Source organism: Nilaparvata lugens, chromosome 2, assembly GCF_014356525.2.
Source record: "Nilaparvata lugens isolate BPH chromosome 2, ASM1435652v1, whole genome shotgun sequence".
In the NCBI taxonomy this organism is placed as follows: Eukaryota; Metazoa; Arthropoda; class Insecta; order Hemiptera; family Delphacidae; genus Nilaparvata; species Nilaparvata lugens.
Genome location: NC_052505.1, coordinates 10,108,624 through 10,131,445, shown reverse-complemented (window position 1 = coordinate 10,131,445; position 22,822 = coordinate 10,108,624). Strand labels below are relative to the sequence as shown.

Here is a 22,822-nt window from a genome sequence, read left to right as displayed (position 1 = left end):
GATAGAAGTTAGTATCTAATTTCTAGATATACTATCTAATATAAGTTAGTATGTAATTTCTAAATATACTATCTGACAGAAGTTAGTATCTAATTTGTAGACATTAGCATAGAGAAAATATAGCATGAGAAGATATCCTATGGTATAGGTCGTTTATGTTCCAAATTTCAAGCTGATTTGAATGAAAAAGACTACACCATAATAAAATATTACACCATAGTCAATCTCTGATAAACTGGTTATCAGAGATTGACAATGGTGTAAAACCGAAATCGGTCATTCTAAGTATCAATAAATCTGTGGTTTTTGACAATTTCTTAGTCTTTTTCATTCAATATGAATAATTACCACAATATCAACTTCTCAACTACACAAAAAGTCAAGCTGATTTTTTGTCTACTCAAGCCGATTACTGTCGACTACAGTCTATTATTTATTGTTTTGACCTGGTGAGAGTGTAAGAACGGCACAGCAGTATGAGAGAGTATCAGCTTCACTTAGCTTCACGAAAGATAACTATGAGGACAATCGGCTTCAGTTAACAGTGAACTTTGCAACATAAACGCCCTATACCATCTTCTAATGTTATCTTTTCTTTGTGATATTAAGAAAGGAGATGATGAACTCACTTATAGCTCATGATTTCATGTAGCAGATTCTGAATGTCCTCTCTGGCCTGACAGAGAAAGTGATCTTGTTCCTGCAGAGAGCGGTCCGCGTGCCAGGCCTGCAGCTCAAGCCAAATCAGATCATTCAACTCGTTCTGCCAAATGTGATCTTCCTGGCTAATCGCAGCTATCTATTTATTTCCACCATCAAACAGAAAATTCATTCAAAAACATTTCAACGATATTCAACAAAGTAGAATATGAAAAGTTATTCCATGGAAAATCTATTACAACGTTTCAACGAAATTTGAAAAAATAAAATATTATTCTATAAAAGAACTATTACATAACCCTTTAAGAACAGATCAATCTATTATATTTTATTATCTAAATGATTTATTATCATAGTTCACATATTTGAACAACAACCATCTGAAATAGGTGTACTATTTCAAGTATTGTGATGAATTTTTGAGTCTAAATTATTGATAAGTTATACCATAAAAATTTACTGAATTCAGAACATCCAACTCGAGAATACATTCGTTTTTTTTCAAAAGTGGGCAAAAGAAATGATATGAAACTCGTTTGATTCACATCTCAATAAATTCTAAAAGAATTATCGTTAACAATAATTGAGTTATTTGGAGTTATAAACAAAAAATATTGCTTCGACTGCTGAGATTGATAGATAGTTTACAATTTTTCATAACATTAATTGGTTATTTATTATAGCATTAAACGCTTGTAATGAGAAAATGAAACTGGAATTTTTAATGGGCAAGGCCATTACTCATAATTAATTAATCAAACGGATTTTTCCAATACCTTATTTTCTCAATAGTTTCATTCAAGTAATTTAGATTATATTCTAGAATGAATGAATCGCATCGATTGATGTATAAAATGTATTCCCGATTACAAATACAAAATAGTGTTTGTCGAATAGTAATAGTCATAGAGTCAAATCTAATTAATTATTATCTAAAAATATTAATTTAATTAATAATAACTTAATTGAATCAAGTATTTCAATCATTTTATTAGTATGTATTGTTAACCACAACACAAATATTTATAGCTTTATCAGAGACTACAGGATTTTTTGAAATGATTCTCTCCTTATGTGAATAACTAATCATGAGTTAGTCATTGAGAGATGCATTTCATTTCTCGATAATTGCAAGTTCAATGCCGTGATAATTTGAAGAATTGAGCTCACCTGTCGCTTGATAGTGTCACAATTTCCCATCTGTATCAACTTGGAAAAAGTCTCATAGAACTCGACTCGATTCTGAACGCATTCTTCCTGAGGAAGCAGCGACCGGCCGTCCGCTATGCCCAAGTTTCTAGACACAACCAGTTTTGACGTTAAACTCAAGAACCTGTTGCACGTTTCAACCTGCAATCAAAAAACAACACGTGAGATTTCTAATATGTGATTCACCGGATCAATCAAAATTAATTCAGATTTAGAAAACTGAACAAACACTAATAGTTTGAACAAATTAAAATAAAATATTATAAAAAAGCAGGCTATTGTAATTATTATTATTTTTGTATGGTACTTGATAAACACCTGGAAAACCACACTGTTACTGATTATACACTAACATTTACTACATTTCAAAGCACCAAACATCATCATGATTTTAAATATTCGTCGACCGAATAGTAACCATTCTGTTTTAAAATCAAACTAACTGCATTTTTAAATCTATTAACAGGCAGGGTTTTAACATTTACTGGCAACTTATTAAACAAAGCGAATTGTAAAAACATGTGACTTTTCAAACTCTTGGTCAGTCTTATTTTAGGGGTAACAATGTTTTCTTTATTCCTTGTATTATAGGTATGGTAATCACTGTGTCTGGGAAAGTTCTGTAATCTTTTTTTCACATGCATAACATTATATAGAATATATAAAGATGGCAAGGTCAGAATACCATGTTTAATGAAGTGTGGCTTACATGATTCTCTCTGGGGAAGGTCTAGGATAGCCCTAATAGCTTTTTTTTGCCATATGAAGACTCTCTTGTGTGTTGTCGAGTTCCCCCACATTCTAACACCATAAGCCAAATGAGAGTGAAAAAGACCATAATATGTCATCATTACTGTATCAGAGCTTACAGAATTTTTCAGTCGCCTCAGAAGATATACTACTCTGGCTAAGCGTTTACATAGACCATCAACATGCTCCTCCCAATTGAGTTTAGCATCCAAGATTATACCCAAAAGTTTCACTGGTTTCAAAACTTCTTTGTCAAGACCTGCTGAGTGTCCCAATTGAAATATTATTTTCTCCGTTTTCTCTTCATTTATCTTAAGCTTATTGGTTGAATACCATGTTTTAGCTTGTACCAAAGATCCATCAAGCTTCTTATTGATATTTTCTATGCTCACATCTGACTGAATTAAGGTGGTGTCATCAGCATACATCACGGAAAGACCCGATACATTGAAGCTAAAATCGTTTACAAATACCAAAAAGAGAAACGGTCCAAGTACCGATCCTTGTGGAACACCAGCATATATATTCAAGAAATTGGAACATTTACCATCTATGATAACCCTTTGCTTCCTACCCTGAAGATAACTTCTTAGGAGACTTAGCTCCTTGCCTACAATACCATAATATTCAAGTTTTTTACATAATATCTCATGCGAAACCAAATCAAAGGCCTTGCTCAGGTCTATTAGACTGGATCCTACCATACATTTCTCCTCAAAGCATTGCAAGATTAGGTCCACAATTTTTTCAACCGCATCAATTGTGGAGTGATTAGGTCGGAAACCATACTGGTAGGGATACAATAAGCTGTTATTCATGAAATATTCATATAATTGTATAAGCAGGCAAAATTCTATAATTTTACTGATAATAGGTATGAGAGAAATCGGTCTGTAGTTCGAAGGGTCATTATGATCTCCTTTCTTTAGAACAGGTGTGACTTTGGACAACTTCAGACAATCAGGGAAGCATCCCATGACAATAATCAGGTTTATAATAAACGTGAGGGGAAGCAGAATAACGTCAGTTATCTCTTTAATTAAATAATTAGAAACTCCATAGAAATCTTCACTACGGGAGTTACTCATTCTATTCACAATTGCTTTAACAGAAATCATATCCACTGTCTTCAATTTAAAGTTATATTTCGATTTAGGAGCTTTGATCAAAAATTCTAAAAATGATGCTTCACTTTGTTCCTGAACCTCATTTTGCATTGTATTCGATATATTAGAAAAATGCTCATTCAAAACGTCAGGAGGGATTGTAATTGGCTTCTTGAAGGTTTCAGTATAAGTTTCTTTTTTTACAATCGACCATGCAGCTTTACATTTATTGTTTGCTTTTTCGATAAATTTACTATTATTTATTATTTTGGCTTCTATCAACTTTTTTCGGTAAAGCTTTCTTACATTCTTATAAATTTTTCTATCATCTTCATTTAAAGTATTTTTAAATTTACTGTAGGATGTCAACAGTAAAATGTGTAATTTTCCAAGTTCAGGTGTGTACCAGTTTGTCACAGATTTTTTCTTGCTTCTACTTTCGAATGACAATCTAGGACAGCTGCTATTCAAACACTCCACTACAATACTTAAAAGAGCTTCAGCTGCCTCATTTACATTATTATTGGATTTGTAAACTTTTTTCCAACAAACATTCACAAGAGACTGTTTCAAATTATCCAACTTTTTCTCCGAAAATAACCTGATAGAAATTGTTTTTCCAGGGCTTTCATCAATTTCATTGCACTTATTTGGAGATGATAGCTTATTTTCTAGATTAAAAGATACACAAACACCCGCATGGTCCGATATCAAACCCTGTTCTAATTGAGAGACTTGAACGTATGCAGCAGAAACATTACTAATTACATTATCCAGACATGATTTGAACCTAGTTGGAGAAGAGTTTGCACAATATAAATCGAATGATCTCAACAAATTCAAGAAATGTTGAGTACTAGGTTCTAGGGTTTTTATTATATCAACATTGAAATCGCCTGCCAGTATTAGGTATTTGAAGCCTTTAATCCTATTGGTAACAAATGTTAATAGCCGCTCTAAATTAGTGATAAACTCTTCAAAATTAGAGCTTGGAGTACGATAAAGACTTATTACTAGGGCATTCCATTTGTTAAGCCTAATAGCTGACGCCTCACAACTAGTCTCACAACAATAAGATGATATGTCAATGTGTTTAAAATCTAGCCCTTCTCTAACTAAGATCGAAGAACCCCCATAAGGAGAACGTCGACAATAGAAGCTAGCCAAAACAAAATTTTGAGGAACATAGAAGCAAATTTCCTCCTCTCTTAGCCAGTGCTCACTCAGGCAGATTACCTCAACTTCCCTTTTATTTATAATAGCCTCCAGTTCAAAAAGCTTCATTCTTAAGGATTGAATATTCAGTGACCATACTATTAAATTTCTCTGAAGGTCCTGTTTTTTGCATTTAGAAATTGGTAGATCGCGAAAGATTTCAACAGGACCAACAATTAGTTTTCCGAGTAGCATTCTCCATACCCTAGTTCAATTACTCTTCTATTATCAACTGAACACTTCATTAATTTGTCAATCTTATCAGCCAGTGCCATCTTCCCTTTCCTATTTAGGTGAAGGCCATGCCTGGTAAACATATCTCTTTGCAGGTCTGAGATATCAATAACCCTCACATTACTAAATTTCCCACACAATTTTTTTATTTTACCATTTATTTTTCTAATTTCAACATTAACACAAGACCAGTCAGGCAGGTCATGTCTGACTGGAATTGTAGATACTAAAACATTAGTGAATACCAACAACTGCAGAACAGTGAGCAGACCTCTCAAAAATTTGGCAGACTGGTTGCAATATACATCATTGGCCCCTCCCATTAGCACAACATGGTCATCACTGGTCATATCAGCACTATCACTTTCAACATTACGGGCAATCGGGCTTAATTTTGCACCCGGCATAATAACCCACTGACTGAATTAGATTTGCCTGAATCCACACTGTTGAGATAGTGAACCAGGTCACGACCGTGACTGTCACTGAAAATTTTAATCTTATTTTTGTTCCGCTTACCAAGATCAGTATTTGTTAATTTCTTCTCAACAGAACTATTTTTAGTTTTAGAAGTTCTTACCTGTCTAGAAACTGAGAAATTATTATGAATGTCATTACAAATTTGTGCCGTACCCTGAACAGTATTTTCTGAATTTCTACATTCTAGTAATCCTAACGACTTGCTAGACATTGTTTTTGGTTTCAGTATCTGACATAAATTACAAAGAATCCTCCATCTATAATTGGCCGCATTAAAATTAGAATCAAAAGAGAGACCCTCTGTTAAATTAGTTATACTGTTTTTTTCACGAAACTTGAACACTTCCTCAAGGAAAAACAGGGCGAATACTCCACAATCATAGTTGTTGTTCTGGCGAGGACAAGGTATATAAGCCAACCTATCTGAATCAAAAATCGAACTTACTCTCCCTATCAGAGCCTCCGCATATTTATCATTGAGTTCACCCATTGAGTCCAGCTTAAAAAACACCTTACCAATTTTATCAAACAGCACAATGCTCCAATGTGAACCACACCAACCATCCCTAGTACTGGAAGGCTGATTATCATTCACCACAAAAGCAATTATATCATTTTTATAGACAATTTCCTTAAGGAAGGATAAATCTGCGTTTTTATCATTAATTATCATGCTAGTTATCGCTGGTAGAACAACATAATTTTTACCTGAAAAAGAATCAATCAAATAGTTACAAAAACAGTCCATATCCGTATCAGTCAGAAGTTCATTTTTAAGAAAATGACTAATCCGATCCATAAGTGTAGCCTCACGAGAAGACGTCTCCTCACTCTCAACTCCCGCAGCCCGCACTCGCGATTCACTCGCCGACACCTCCATCAGTCGAAAGTCGAGCTCCATCGAACGATTGATCGCCGCACTCCATTGCTCCTCGAGAACTTTTATCCTATCTCTCAACTGTAGATTCTCAAGCTCCAAGGCAGATTCATGGGTTGTTTGAGACTTATCACAAATATTAGAATCATTGAAATTGATCTCTTTGCCAACATTAGACGGAGATAATAGCAGCGACTCCTCGTCGGTTTCAATAGATGATATAGCCAGACTATCATGTGTATGCGACCCATTAATTTCTCGAATAATAGATGCACTGCTATTTGTCTTTATCGATACAGAACAGTTTTTGACAAGGCAACGCCAGGTAATATCACCTTTACTTGTGCAAGATCCTTTTCTAAATTTAACATTATTATATAAAATAGCAGGGTTGCCCTTTGACGTTTTGCTCTTTTCTATTGTCGATTTCATATTAATCTTACTCGATTTCACATTCATTGACTGTTTATTTGTTTCAATCGTATAGAGCTAATTCGCATACAAGGAAAAACAATAGAATTTTGATTATGCTTATCAAAAGAGTCAAAGGAAGAGTGAGTCAAAGGAGATTAACAGCGCCAAGAGGGCCTTCAAGGCAGGAAACAATTTGGAAGCCCGTGGAAGGAAAGAGTTGGAAAAGACCAAGGATAGTAGCAGACAATCACACGCAAAGATAAGCAAAATTGAAATTCTTTTCCGATTAAGTAAATTAATACGAAGAGAAAGTGACCCGGTGCGTATATTTAAGTATTGGCGCGGCCGGTTTACCGTAGTTATCGTTGGCGTAGGTCAGTTCAGATCAGCTGTTTCGGAATCAAAAGTTACTAACATTCCGTTGTCAAAATAACCAAAAACTCCGGCTACCAAGTATACAATTTACGCCAGTCTATATCTATAGATAGAAACAGAAAGGCCGCTCATCAAATTACCAGCCAGATAAGAGCAAAAGCCTAGTCTCTAGCAAAAACAAGCAGTATTCTCAGTCGCTTGTCAATCAATCTATCACTCTCTCTATTCAATTTATTTTCAACAATAATACTCCACCTACCCCCTCTAACATTAGTAGATATTCATCGGGAAGAAACAATATGAACGGTCAATAATTGTTCCCAACAATCACTGAATTAAGTTTTTGACGGCTATTTTGGTTACTTTAAATGATAAATAATTGTTCCTCACATGTTTCTTGACTAGTTTTAGACAGCTATTTTTGTTTTTATCATATACCAATATTCTAGCATCTCTTCATACCATTTTACAAGATAGAAAAAATAAATAGGCAGCTACCTTCTTTGCTATACCTAGCCTAACCTATACCTAACCTAAACCTAACCTAACCCACCTTCTTTGCTACCTTTTTCGTTTTATACTAAACCAATATTCTAGCATCTCTTCATCCAATTTCACAAGTTTAAAAAAAGTAACTAGGCAGCTACCTTCTTAGCTATTTGTGGCAGGCTTTCAACGCGTTCATCCCTGGGTAGATGCGAAACAGAGGAGGGGAGACGTGACCTGGCCTCACTCAAATCCAACTTCAGATCTCTCTCTGAGCAACGCAGCATTTTGATGCTTCGTTTACTGGTGTACGAGCTTCGTTTCGATTCACACTGATTACTTTCTTCTGAAACAAGAGTAAAGAAAAACTTCATGAACTTTGCGTTAGAAATCATTCAATTAGAACTAAGTTTTAGACGAACTTCTATCAAAATTCGGAAAGGGAACAGTTTTGGGCTGAGCCTGTTGGTCCTTTTTTGATCATGTATTTGATTTGTGTATTATGAAATGTCAATAGATTAAAAATGAATAAACTAGTATGAAAATTATACTTTCAATTACTGCATCTATATAGTTCGATAATTTGTGTTAACTTATAAAGTCATTAGAAATGATAGAGACTCAATGTTGCCACTATTCCTCTTCCACCACCTTCTATAGAATATAGTTATGGTTCAAGTTACCCAAGTATATTTGATCTTGAATTGATTTAATATAGAATATAGTTGTGATTCAAGTTATACCCGTTTAATATCTATTTGTATTGTATACTATTGTTAAAAATGTATTGTTCATCAACAATGTATTAATTAGTTAATAATGTAAAAATGTATTATTTATTGTACAAATATGTATTTGTAATTTTTGACAATAAATTCAATTCAATATCTGTTCTTAAATTGGTTGTTCATCTTGTTAATAATGATATCTCAAATATATTATATTCACCAAGAAAATATTTCATTCCTGTTATAAATTATGTTAAGTTGCCACAACTGTGTAGTTGGCGGCAGAGGTAGAAAGATGGAGGAGGCTTGACTAGGTTTTTTAATGAGACTGAGAATGTGTTTTAGAGTCTATATTTGAAGATGTGTATTTTATCTTTATAACAAATAATAAACATTGCATTATGTGTGAATCAAATCAATTATTTTTATTTAGAACGAACAATTCCATGATTTAATAATTAATTTTCATGATTGATGTTAAAAATTCTGGTAATTAATTGTATTATTTATTTGTAGTCTATGTATTTTATCTTCATAACAAGTAATAAACATTATATTATTATGTGTGTGCATCAATCAATGAGTTTTATTTAGACCGAACAATTCCACGATTTAATCAAGAATTTTCATAATTGATATTGAATATTCTGGTAATTAATTATATTTCTTTGTAGTCTCTGAACCAATTGGCAATGATGCGAAGGTAGGGAATGAAAGAGCTACCTGCTTTGACCAATGACAGACAAGGACCTATACAATGTTACCCCTGTTAATCAAGTGCTGACTTTATAAAGTGAATCTCACTTTGGAGTAATAAGATTGTAAATAGTTTGAAAATTACCTACAAAATTACCATCAAGTACAGAATTACCTGCAGTTGGAAAGTATCGTCATTTTCTACAAAAATAAGAAGACTTAGCACTAATGTACATACAGAGTGGGAGTTGAAGAACAGAGATTCAGCAGAAGTGAAGCCTTCTGCGACCACAATGAAGAGTAGAATGACCCAGGGCATTCATTTGGGGAGAATGAATGGAATTTCATCGATATTTGACTACCCGAAATAGAAATAGATTTTCAAAGTGTGGGAAGAACAATTAGCATAGGAGACCATTGCTTGATTGCAAGGGCTGAATGAATAATTGATCAGAAGTTTTAATTTCCATAATTCCAGCTATTCGTGATACAAGAGAACTGTAAATTACATACCAGAGAGGATATTTTGAGCATATTCAATACTCTTATTGTAATGATGAATGAATCTATTAATAAACACTAGATTAAACTCAACACCTATACCTACTGTATTACATTATAATTAGCTCATTATCCAAAAATACAATTCAGAAAGGTAGGACTTGGCAGAAAATACTTTTTACAAGATATTTTTTCTGATGTGAAAATACGATTAGCTTAGAAGAGGAGACCGAGTTCAAATTTGATCATCTTTTTGGAGTATTCAAATTCAAAATAATTACTGTCCTAATATATTATTAACTAATTTATATCAATTAAGTGAAAATCAAATAAAAGATAATCAATATCTTTAAAAAGAGTTGAGAACAATAAAAATCTAATGGAAAGTAGTCTTCAGCAAAGATATAATTCAAAATAAGAAGAATGGGAAAACATTTCCAACCGACATATAAATAAACGTAGCGGTAAATAAAAAATTAAAAATATTTGATGTCTTATAACCGTATAAACATATCATATCCATCAATTTAGCATGTTATTATTTCTGTATCAACGAGATTTCAACAAACGGCGAGTCCATTATCACCTTGAAAATATACCACTAGTTTCATCTTTAGAAATAAAATACTGCGATTTTTAACAATGGTGGAAGCAAGGAAAATCTTTTAGGACCTACAAAAATTAGAGGTGATGTCACACCAAGCCAGACACGAACGGACATAATGACCGCTCCGACCGAGTTGAAGGCTTTAGCAGTAGATGAGAGTAGTGGTATCTTTAGATAGTATCTTAGCAGTATCTTAGTATCTCATGTAGTATCTTTAGAATAGATGAGACCATGTCACATCAGACGCTTCCCCACATTTTGTTTATGCTAAGTAGATTTTTTGGTTCAATTGTGTCCTGCAGATTTCTGCCTGTTGTGACATCACCCTAAATCATTCAACACAATCCAATTCATCACTAATGCAATAGCCTTACTGGACAATATTGACAATCAAGTCAAAACAAGTCAAATCAACTTTACTCCATTAAATAAACTGCATTTTTTCAATACTATGTATTGATATATTCTAAATAATATGTACACATATTCACAATGATAACATGAAAATATGTGGAATCAGCGAACATAGACACTGATGTAAAGTAGGCCTACATAACACTAATTAATATGATCCATAGTTCAACTTTGAAAATATGATTGTGATAAGAATATTGAATTATAATGAATGCATTATGGAATCTTAGATAGATCGAATATCATTACAAAACTTTCATGAATTAACTCGTGTAGCCTATACTCCAGGTTATACATCTAAAAGTATTCTACTAGAAGAAAATTGAAATTATTTTCACAAGTGTAATATTTATTGGTGGTGAAGGTAAATCAAAAAAGTAGAATGATATTCGTCAGGACTATTGTTCAAATTTATCATTATTGAGATATTTATTGAAGAAAAGGCACTCACCCTCATCAGATTCACAAATTGCGTCTATGCAATCATCAGTAAATGTTGGCTGTCTGACAGAGGAAGAGCGTTGCGCTGATTTACCTCTGCAAAATGACATGAAAATAAAAATTATAGTAGTATAAGGTATCAACATTATTAAACTGATACAGTCATAAGGTCATAACTAGTTAATCAACATATCCAACTAATGACGTTATAATCAACATTATTCAACTAGTAACGTTATTGCTAGTTTCATTAGCATTATCCAGATAGTAACGTTAACTAGTTGAATCAACATTATCCAACTAAGTAGTAGAGCTACAAAGATCAACTAGTATAACTCATAGTACAATACTATGATCATTACGAGTAGTAAAATAAAATTCATTACAAAGAACTATTACAGAATAGAAAATTATCCTCGCATTTATTAGTCAAAATTAGTATGACATTCTCACCACTAGACTAATCAATGTGTATAATAGACTAATGTGTATAGAATGTTAAGTCAAAGAAACTATTTTTTCAGACTAATTAATCAACAAGATACGGCTTAGTAATCATAAGTGATCGGCTTGTAATTGAACATCTAAAATTACATAAATTCAAAACGTCCAAGAAATCTTCATCATATAATTTCCAATTATTTATTGGATAACAAACAAATAGGAATAAGAGATCATCTAAATCATAACGAGATTTACTTGATCAAAAATGAGAGATGAATTCCAAAATTTGTGAATAGAATAGTTTTGGGCTAAGCCTGTTGTTCTGACCCAATCATATTCATATGATCAGTAATTATTGTATTCACAAATGAATAAGAATAATTATTACATTGCTTGAATTCTTTAGTTTTCAACGCTTGGTGAGTTTTACTATTTTGAGATTTTCATCGAGAGTTTACCTATTTTGAGATGTACATTTTCATCGACAATCAGACCGATTATTCATTCATTAACTGGAAGATTTATTATAGAACAAAAATATAACTTCACTAGACTCCTCAAAAGGCATTTCATCTATTTATAACATGTTAGCTGTCACATGAAGATGTAAAATACGACTGTTGTACCGAACTCAGCAAGAGTTTCACAGTACGGTTAATTATGGGCATATTGTTTTGGTATCATGTAATACAGAAGAACTAAAAATAATCCATAATCCGTATCCTACAGAACCAGGAACATGTTAGATAAGGAAAAACGACAGATTATCGGAATCGGAAGTACTCTTTCAATAACATAGAGAATAGAAACATACTAAGACTGTGTAATCACCTAAATTTGGAATAAAATTGCACAAGGATTAGCTTATTATTTTATCTACCAATGTTATTACATGAGTGTAATTTGTATCGTATCGTAATAAATACTAGAATTGCATTTCAAACACAAATATATTATCCAGTATTGTAAAAGTTTGATAACCTGCTGCTTACTATAGGAACCATAGTAGTGCCTGAATAATTATTGAAATAGTTGAACAATCACTGAATTCGATATGAGGTCGGAGCAAGTGATAAGGTAGCCTTGCCGGAGACCAGGTTTAGAGGAATTCACTATACGACAATATTCACTATACGATTTTTGACTAACCAGCCGGAGCGTGGGCCATTACGTTGGATCTTTCACCACTCACGCACCGGCTGGTTAGTCAAAAATCCCCTCTCACGTTTCAAATCCAACCTGACTAGGCGGCTGACCTTGCGAGGTCGGACAAGTCAGGTGAAGCGGGCCATTCACTATTAGATATTTTGTCCAACTTGAGGTCCATTAATTCGACGTCGGACCGTGAATGGGGTTGTTGGGGGCGGGGCGAATGCTGCCAAACGAGTCTGGAGAATTTAAATTTATTTATTTACAATGCAAATGACACTAATGTAATAACATTGGTTGATAAAATAATAAGGTAGTCCTTGTGCTATTTTCCTCCAAATTTATAGATAACAAAGTCCAAGATAAGGTTAGAATTTCCCGTCTACAATTTTTATAAAATTTTAGTCCAAATTAAACATGAAAACTATAAATTTTGAATTTAGATGGCTTGAATTAATAAATTTATTAGAAATATTCCACTCAATTACCAATTGTAATGAATAATATTGAGTTATTCAAGAAAGTTTGGAACCATTGAAGAAACACAAACCTACCATTCTTCACCTGACTTGTTCGACCTCAATGTAAACATCCTAGTCAGGTTCAATTTGGAACGTGAGTGGAGATTTTGGACTGACCAGCCGGAGCGTGAGTGGTGAAAGATCCAACGTGGTGGCCCAACGTAGTTGAACCAAATTGTCGGGTGGTTCACTAGACTTGTCCGGCAGCATTAGCCCAGCCTAGAATAACCCCATTCATGGTCCGACGTCGAATTGATTGACCTCGAGTCGGACAAAATATTGGGTAGTGAATGACCCGCTCAATTTTGAGCGCATACTAGTACGACTAGACCAAGACCAGTACTGCCCTGACATAGCACAACTATATAATGTTAGTGCACGGTTACTCTACGCGAGTTGTGTCGGATTAGCGAGGTTCTACTGTAATCTACATTAAAAATAATAAAAACCAAGTTTTCCTTACATGAGAAGTTGTTCTTTCTCTCTCCTACTTCGGTTTCTCCTGGTCATCCGTGTTCGTGGAGGTGTGCTTCCATATTTATGATCATAGTCCCAGACAGAGTCCAAATACTCTTGTTCTTCCGCATAAGTGGGACTATTTTCTCCATTTTGGTTTCTGTAAACAAAAATCTTCTTGTCAATAACTCTGAAAAACTTTGCTGGAAAATATGATTATTCATAGAAAGAGCCTACGAATTTCAACAAGAGTGACTGCAGTGTTTTCTAGAAGTCATGTATATGAATATGGACCGCGGAATACAGCATAATTTATTTATTCATAAGGCTTTTATCGGCAGAGAGATCCTCTTGGATGTTTACTTTGCCATATTACCCAATGAGGCATACCATGGCCTCTTCCTCAGCCATATAATTATGATATTGAGCTTTGGGGTCATGCAGGCGGCTGCAGAAAAATCCTGCTCCTACAAAAGAAGGTTCTCCAGACCGTCACCTCGTCTCATCGGCTGGAACACTGTATGCCAATCTTTAGGAGACTGAAAATTATAACGGTCTACAGTCAGTACCGCTGAGTGTTTCAGCTGTTCAGTTCGCTGTTACTGTTGAGGAGCCAACATACCTTTCAACAGAGAGGACATGTACACAGCCACAACACATGGAGGGGGAAATGATATTTGCCTCATGCCAGACTGACTCGATCACATAATAGCTTCCCTGTCCGAGCTCTCAAGATCTTCAATATGATGCCCGTGTATTACCGTGAGCAGGAGGAGAAGGTCTTTGAGAATTTTGATGACTATTTACTGGTTAGTTCATTCAGTCGAATCACCCATATACATGGAGGAGTAGCAATCTTTGTATCCAAGGATGTACTTGGCCAAAATAAAGCAAGAAATGTAGATTTGAATATCTATCACCATTGTAAGGAGCTTGATTTTGAGTTTGCTTGTATTACATTGTTGGAGCCCAAGATAATAATTGTAAATGTGTACCGTTCACCCAATGGTGACCCAAATTATTTCATAGAACATCTGGAACAGGTTATTCTCCAACTAGTGAAGAAAATGCCAAATCATCATATTGTTATAGGTGGTGACTTTAATTTCAATTTTCTTGATGTTGCATCCACAAATACTGCACTTTTGTTAATCTGATGAGGTCCCTGAATTTGTACTGCACTGTGAGACAACCCACAAGAAAGGAAGCCTGTCTAGATAATGTGGTAACGAACTTGCCACAGTGTTTGTACAGAGTGGCAGTGATGAGTTATGCTTTGAGTGACCATGAATCTATCTGTTTCTCTGTGGATGAAAGGAGCTCTGATCTTTTTGTGAATGATCCTCCTGAGGAAATTATGGTGCGCCCAATAGCTAAGAGTCAGTTGAACCACTTCTCACACCTCCTGTCACTGGTGAACTGGAATGAAATAGTAACACCTGGCCCTGCAGAGGAAAATTTCAACAAATTCTTCAGTCGATTTAAGTATCTCTTCGACAACGTTTTCCCTGTCAAAATACAAAAACGAGATCAAAAACCCAACCATAGAAATAAGCCCTGCTGGATGAACCAAGAATTGGTTGTACTCAAGAACTGGGTCATTGTGGCCTATGATCGGTACAGAAATCTCAAGACAAATGATGCCAAGCAAATGTACTTAATGCTCAAGAAAGATTACAAAGAAGAACTTCTAAGAGCTAAACAAAATGCAAATGCACAGCATATAAACTCTTCACAAAATAAGTGCTCAGCTGCATGGAGAGTCATAAGAAGAGAAATAGGGACTCCAGGAAGAACCACGAGGATCAAGCCAGACGTTTTCAACTCCTACTTTGTGGACTCAGTTAAGGCAGTTCGTGATTCTATAGGCACTCCAGAAGTATCAGCCCTGCAGTTTCTGAATGCTGTGCCCAAGCCTGAGGCAGCTTTCTCACTTCGACCAGTTTCATGTGAGGAGGTGTTGGAAATTGTAGGTGAATTGAAGAGTTCAAATAGTAGAGACTTTTTTGGCATGTCAGTTAATCTGATCAAGAGTGTCATTATGCAAATCCTTATACCCCTGACCTCCTGCCTGAATGCATGCATCACAGAGGGTGTCTTCCCTACTGTTCTGAAGATCGCTAAGACCATTCCAGTGCATAAGAAGGGATCATTCGATATGCCTGGTAATTTTAGGCCTATCTCTATCCTGCCAGTCTTCTCAAAAATTCTAGAATCCATCATTAAGAAGCAGTTATGCTGGTACTTCGAGAGCACTGGTTTGTTTGTAGATGCTCAGTTTGGTTTTAGAGTTGGCAGAACTACAGCCCAGGCAGTTGGAAGGCTGATAAGCACCATTCTAGAGGGTTTTGAGAGCCATGTTTTCACCGGATTGACATTGTGTGATCTGAGCCGTGCTTTCGACACTGTCGACCACCAAACTCTTCTGTTCAAGCTGGATTATTATGGAGTCACAGAGGGGACATTGAAGCTCATCAAGTCTTATCTGTCGGATCGTAGCCAGGCAGTTCAGGTGAATGGAAGGTTATCTGGATTGGAAGCGATTCTTCATGGGGTTCCCCAAGGATCCATATTGGGCCCCCTACTTTTCATTATCATGATGAATGATCTTCCATCAGTGTTGGGTAACAGGTTGGTTGCATATGCAGATGACACCACATTGTATGATGTCAATAAATCAGTGGACAATCTGAACGTAGAGATGGGTCAGTCTCTGAGTGCCGTCTCAGCTTGGTTTGAGTCCAACTATCTCAAACTAAATGAGGAAAAGACTCAACGGATAATATTTGGCTTGAGAAATGTCACAGATCAGGCAAGGAGTGTTGGACTTCTGGGTTTTCATCTGGATTCAAAGTTGACATGGAACCCTCATATTGACTACATGTGTACAAAGCTCTCCAGAGTAATCTACCTACTTAGGCAGCTGATGCTGTGTGTACCTAAAAGCTATGTGAGGACTCATATATCTCATTCTTCCAAGGAATAGTGATGTATGGATTGGAACACTGGGGTGCAGCCAGCGGCATTGATAGAGTTCTCCTACTGCAGAAGAGGGCCATCAGGATCATCACAGGCTCTGGCATAATTGATCATTGTCGCCCACTTTTTTGTGCAGAATCGGTCATGACTGTCATCTGCCTTTACATCTTCATATCCCTTAAACAAATCAAGGGCACCCTGGAATGTTTGAGTCTGAGGAGTGACTTTTATGACCACAACACAAGAGGCAGAAGCCAACTCAACCTGCCTTTCACAAGGCTGAGTAGGATACAAAATAGCCCAGGTAGCCTCAGCATGAGGCTTTTCAACCGGCTGCCAGCATCAGCGAGGACTCTTACAACACGGCAGTTTAACAAATGCACCCATGCATTCCTCGTGAAAACCCCTCTGTATTCAATAAGAGAGTTTTTCAATATTCCGGATGTTACCATCAAAGAATTTTATACATGAACTTTATGGGATACTGTTTTTCTTCATGTGAAATTGTGTTTTTTGCACCTAAGACTTAATTTGCTCATTAATTTAATAAGCTTTATCAATTTCTCCTGTTGTTGATATATATGTTTTGTGTGCTTGTTTTTCTGACGAACCAATTGCTACTTATAGCTTACAAGGTAATAAAGATCATTTATTCATTTATTCATGGATGAAGATTACTGAATTACTGAGTGTCATTTCCTATTTACACTCAAGTTTATAGGTTATATATTGGGTTATATTTAAGTTTTATCAATAAAAGTTAACATTTTCACTTTCTGCGTTTTTATTTTATATAATTTCAAATTAAGAAAACTTATTAGGCCTAGGACAAGACGAGTTTAACCATGTATGACATTGTAGTCAATTTTTAAGTATTCATCTTGAACTCCTCTATCGATATAATTATGTAGGTCTCAATGCAGCCCACATACTAAAGTGCAGGCAAAGTGCCGATTACTAACTTTAACAAAACATTTAATAGGCTTGATTTAGGTTGTTCAGTTTTTTAACACTAGACTAAGTTCTTTTTGTTGGAAATTATCATTTTGGATTCAAATTAAAAATTAAATATTATAAGTTTGAATCAATATTTTTTTCCAAGCAGTTTGGTATCAGTACTGTAGAAGAAAATTGGCCTTCATACAATCACAGAGTAAGCATACCGGTTTAATCTAGATTATTTTTGTCCCTGGTACAATCTACTCAAGTTACAAACCTAACCTTACAATGGATTACACTGCTATCTAAGCCAATGTAACAGGTGGTTAAACAAATAAACTATAAATAGTGACATTGATACTTGATTGATTAATATTGGCTAATTAGAGCAGAATATAGTCATAGCAAATAAATTGAATGAGGAATAAAACTAGCAACCAGTCTATATAGACTACTGGTTTCCATATAATTTTAAATGAAGAAACTATTTAAAACGACAATAATGTTCTTAGGTTAATTGAATTTATTTGTATAACAAAGGTACTACTATACCTTTTTTATTTTCTTTACAAGAATTTTAAGTTACAATACAAATCGAATTTATTTAATATTGTTTTTGACCAACAATAATTTATTAGTCTAGTTAAACAAAAATATTAGGCTGGTTATATATTCATACAATACAATATCAATTTTACAATGGCAAATATGCCCAAATTGTTAAAATCATATCAAAGAAAACAATGAATTGTTTAACAAGTAGTGTAACTTTAATAGGTTGTATGATACTGAATTTTCCTGTTTTCAATACGGTAGGTAAGTTTGTTACATCATTGTATCTGGTGCGAGCTTTTCAAAAAAAATTCTCACATCTATGTAAGTTAGATAGCATAATCTGAGTAAATGCCGGCTTCAAACATAGCAATAGACAAAAACAAACTACTGTAACTTACCTTTCATCATCATCGGAGCTGTAATTAATCTCAATTCCCAACCTTTTTTTCCAGTCAGACATAATTAGTTTGTTAAAACTCAAGAAGGTTTCAAGCAAAGACTCATTACAAGATCAACTATTATAATAAGAGCTGTCAGGCAGAAACACTGATATCAATTTTAGTTTATTCTGCACTAACATCACATTTATTATCAAGAATCAAGATCTCCAATTCCCTTTCTCTTAAATAAATTTATCAAATCTAGGAATAGGAGATACATGCATGAGTGACGGAAGACGGGATGACGATATCAAAAGCAAACACATACCAGACGACAAAACGACTTGACTATCGATTTTATCACTGTTGATTCACTTCCATCGACAGTAGAGAAGATGGTGAGAATGGGACGATGACAATGTGGAATACTTTTCAAAAAGTCGAAATTGCTTGGATAGAGAATTGCCAAACATCCTTTATTTGAAAATAGTAATTCGTGAATATAAAATCTATTTTTTTAATGAATAAAAATGAAAATTCTATTTGCTATCAACTACCCCGAGAGCTACGAAAAAAATATTGAGATTTGGAGAATAGCTAGAAGGAACTTCGATCAGAGCTATAGTGAGATTCATGTTGTAAAATCGGTGGAAATGATAGGATATACAACTAAAAAAAAATAATTCGCTCCATACATGGGCCCGGTTGCACAAGAGTCGGTTACATTTAACCGTGATCAAATTAAATGCTACAAGAGCCGATCAGTGAGAACTTCTTTTCAAAAAAGCCTTCTCTGATTGGTTCTCGTGACATTTAATCATGATTAAAATTTACCAGCCTTTTGTACAGCCGGGCCTATGTATAGAGCAAATTATTTTTTAATAAAATGGTATAAAAATACAATATTGAAATATTCTTGTTAATAATGATCAGTTTGTTATACCTCAAATCCAGGTCCACGTTATAGTCTGGACTAAGGCTAGGCGCACACCAGTTAGTCAAGACAAAACATGATCAGACATGTTTAGTCACAATACTTTACATTGTTGTTTATGACGCAACTCACACTGATTAGTCATTGCAATTAGACATGTCTTCATAAGCAACTATGTGAAGTATTGTGACTAAACGTGTCTGATCATGCACGCCGTGGGATGTTTTGTAAACCATTGCTATAGAATTATTCATAATCAATCAGCTGACAAGTGGATTATCATTATACAGATGTCTAGAGAAGTCTAGCACTGGTTAACAAAACATCCCACAGCGTGGGTTGCTTTTCGTGGATTATCGGGTCTACTTTGCGGCGGGCCTAAATGATAGCACTATCCTTTTCTATTATAGCTCCGCTATGTTGCCAGATTTTGTTTTTCTTTTTTTGGATAATGTAGAAATATAATAATTGCCAAAATATTTAACCTCAATTATGAAAATGTATTATTAGATCATTGGAAAGTATACGGTAATATTATTTTCTTGATAATTGAAATATGATTGGTTATTACTAACAAGAATGATAAGATAATTACATCTTATATACTGGAGTAAGCAATCTACTATAGAAAGGAGTAGCGCAGATAATTGGCAACGCTGATGTCCTATCTTTTCCAGATATAACGTTGACCTCAGTTAGAAAAAAAATGATATCCTTTCTATTGTGGAATATAATTATCCAAGTACCTACCGTATGGTTTTCAATCTGGACCTCCTATATAAACCGGACCGGAGCCCACAATAGTATATTTCGCACCTAGGGTCGAAAATGAGACTTTTCCGGCTCGAAATCGGTTTTCAAGTCCGAGGCCGTAGGCCGAGGACTAGAAAAGATTGAGAGCCGGAAAAACATTTTTGCCCATGGTGAGAACGTTATTTTTCGCCACACAGAAAAATCTACAATATAAATATGAGAATAATTTGTTTTGTAGTTTCTAGTTGTCATTAAACTTGTCCTAATACCATTGTTCATTTGTTAAATCTAAGATTGTTATGGATGATAACACGAATATTTTTGGAGTATTGAAGTATCAAAATGATAATAATTGAGGTTAAGAGGAGACATTTTAAAACATAAATCATTTCAAATGTAGTGAAAATGGTATTAACGAGACTTCAATTCATGTTTAAGTACTTTCAATTCTATTCAAATTAAAAAAGGACATAGATTAAGAATACAACATATAATAAAATATATAATAGATATTAAATAAAATATTTCACCAATTTTCAATGCGTTTAAAAGCAATGCCACTAATGTATATGCATACTGAATTCTGCAAAAAAATATAAGAATATTCTCTCAACTGTAAAGTGCTTTTTACATAGGTATAGGATACAGGCTGGAGTAAAAAACTACATTTCAAATTTAGCAATGTTACAAATAGTATAATGTACATTTTCGATTAAGGAACTTTTAAGGCATTCGTGGATAGTGATTGAGAAATAAAAAGTTATTGCTGCAGAATTTTGAAAAGAATAATCATATACCTCCCTATCAACCTTCCTAATAAAATCAATTCATTATATGCCAAATACACAATTGGTTGTTCATAATAATTTACATTGGAAAGTTTTCTCTTAGGATGTTAACGCTTGGAGATTTATTAAGAGATGCAGTAACTATTCTAAGTCCATTCTCTACTTTACAAAGGCTACTCTACAAGTTTTTCCCAGTCTTGTAAGGGGAATTTTCATAACTTACTGTTGAAGGCCACATTTTTCTTTCAATTGAGATATGTTTAAAGCTATACTGTCAATAATACAGCAAGCAAACGGAACCAAGTAGAAGTACTCAGAACTGAAATGAAATGAATCATGATTAATCCTAATTTATATATAAATATAATAGATTACTCTTAAAGTAAAGTGATCAGCACTGTTTGAGCCATACAAAGTAACAATAAACGTGACTCAACAGCTGGAAGCTCCGTTGGGGCGTAACGAACAACTTGCCCCTCCCCCCCTCTACATACATCCCACCCACCCAACCAACAACTAAACACAACCATCGCGTCTCCCAGGAATGTAGAAACCACACTCAATCATGATGGTTTCGAGAACAAAAATGGAGAAATTATTTTAAAATAGTGAATGAGACAGAGACAACAACTATTGAAATAATACATCTAATGATGTTCCATCTAAATGCAAAATATGAATACTGATTCATAAAATTTATTCATATGAAACCAAACACTCTCAAATAACATAAGACTGAGAATTTTAAACATATAAATATACCGTGTATATTAAAATAAAATAAATTTGTAACTATTATTCCCCTCTACACATGGCAGTCTCAATATATTCAACTGAGGCCAATAAGTCTGTTGGAGAAAACATAAATATTTAAATGCCCCCTTATTATCATTTTTTCAAGCCTGATTTGTCAAGCACAGTGTTTTAATAATAATAATTGATTATATTATATTTCTATGAGATAACATTTCACATGACGAAAATGTTTTTCTCCACCAGACTTGGAAGCATAAGGGCACCACTTCTACATTCCATCACAACATACCATACTTTGCAAAGTTAATTTCACAAATAAGTATGCCAGAAACATTGGAATAATATTGCTAGTTGTTTTATTGTTGAAAAACAATGCATTTGAAACAATCCCATAGAATGCGAATACGAAAAAGATTTTCATTTTGGAGGCACTGGGTAAACCTTTCGATCGAAATCATATATTTAGGCTATTGCACTGAGGCTTGCACTTAAAACTATGAAAGTATCATGATTGCTTATCCAACACAAATGTGTATCTAAATTCAACTAGTCAAAGTTTCTGCCTTTACCAACAGTTTAGCCTACTTGTGAAAGGCAGTGGCACAATATGGGATTGTACAAGAAGAACTTCACGTGAATTGCATGTTTACATATTTTCGAACTGATCAACTCGTCGCTTGGTGTTGCCTTTGCGAATTTCCCGTAGAGTTTTGTATTTGTCACGGCCTTGACGCACGTTCTCTCTGTGGATCTTATCCATGGCTGTTTCCTTGGTTTCATCACGCGATTGGGCCAAGTCTTGCTTCAGCATCTGCAAACAAAATTAATAGCTGTTATTGAAGAGTTGTAGGCTGTTGAATTGATATTAGTATATAATTTAATATTCATAATTAATGCTCAGTAATTTATAAGGAAATAATGTTTAATAAATGCCCGGGCTGACAAATAATTTTCGCTCATCTAGCTGAATTTCCA

At 34.4% G+C, this 22,822-nt stretch overlaps 2 protein-coding genes across 4 annotated transcripts in view; both read right to left on the bottom strand.

The window, feature by feature from the left end:
* LOC111052698 (mitogen-activated protein kinase kinase kinase 4) overlaps positions 1-18,932 on the bottom strand; it is a 46,560-nt gene extending 27,628 nt beyond the window's left edge. The window contains exons 1-6 of the mRNA XM_039420513.1: positions 18,635-18,932; positions 13,771-13,923; positions 11,204-11,289; positions 7,968-8,152; positions 1,831-2,010; positions 630-799 (exon numbers count right to left, since the gene is read on the bottom strand). Of these exons, the coding sequence (XP_039276447.1) occupies positions 630-799; positions 1,831-2,010; positions 7,968-8,152; positions 11,204-11,289; positions 13,771-13,923; positions 18,635-18,696 (836 nt within the window). The 5' untranslated portion in view covers positions 18,697-18,932. The remainder of the gene's footprint in view (positions 1-629; positions 800-1,830; positions 2,011-7,967; positions 8,153-11,203; positions 11,290-13,770; positions 13,924-18,634) is intronic.
* A 2,373-nt stretch (positions 18,933-21,305) lies between these two features.
* LOC111052700 (moesin/ezrin/radixin homolog 1) overlaps positions 21,306-22,822 on the bottom strand; it is a 64,687-nt gene continuing 63,170 nt past the window's right edge. For all 3 annotated transcript variants that reach the window (XM_022339449.2, XM_022339451.2, XM_022339450.2), the window contains one exon: positions 21,306-22,658. In XM_022339449.2, the coding sequence (XP_022195141.1) occupies positions 22,494-22,658 (165 nt within the window). In that variant the 3' untranslated portion in view covers positions 21,306-22,493. The remainder of the gene's footprint in view (positions 22,659-22,822) is intronic.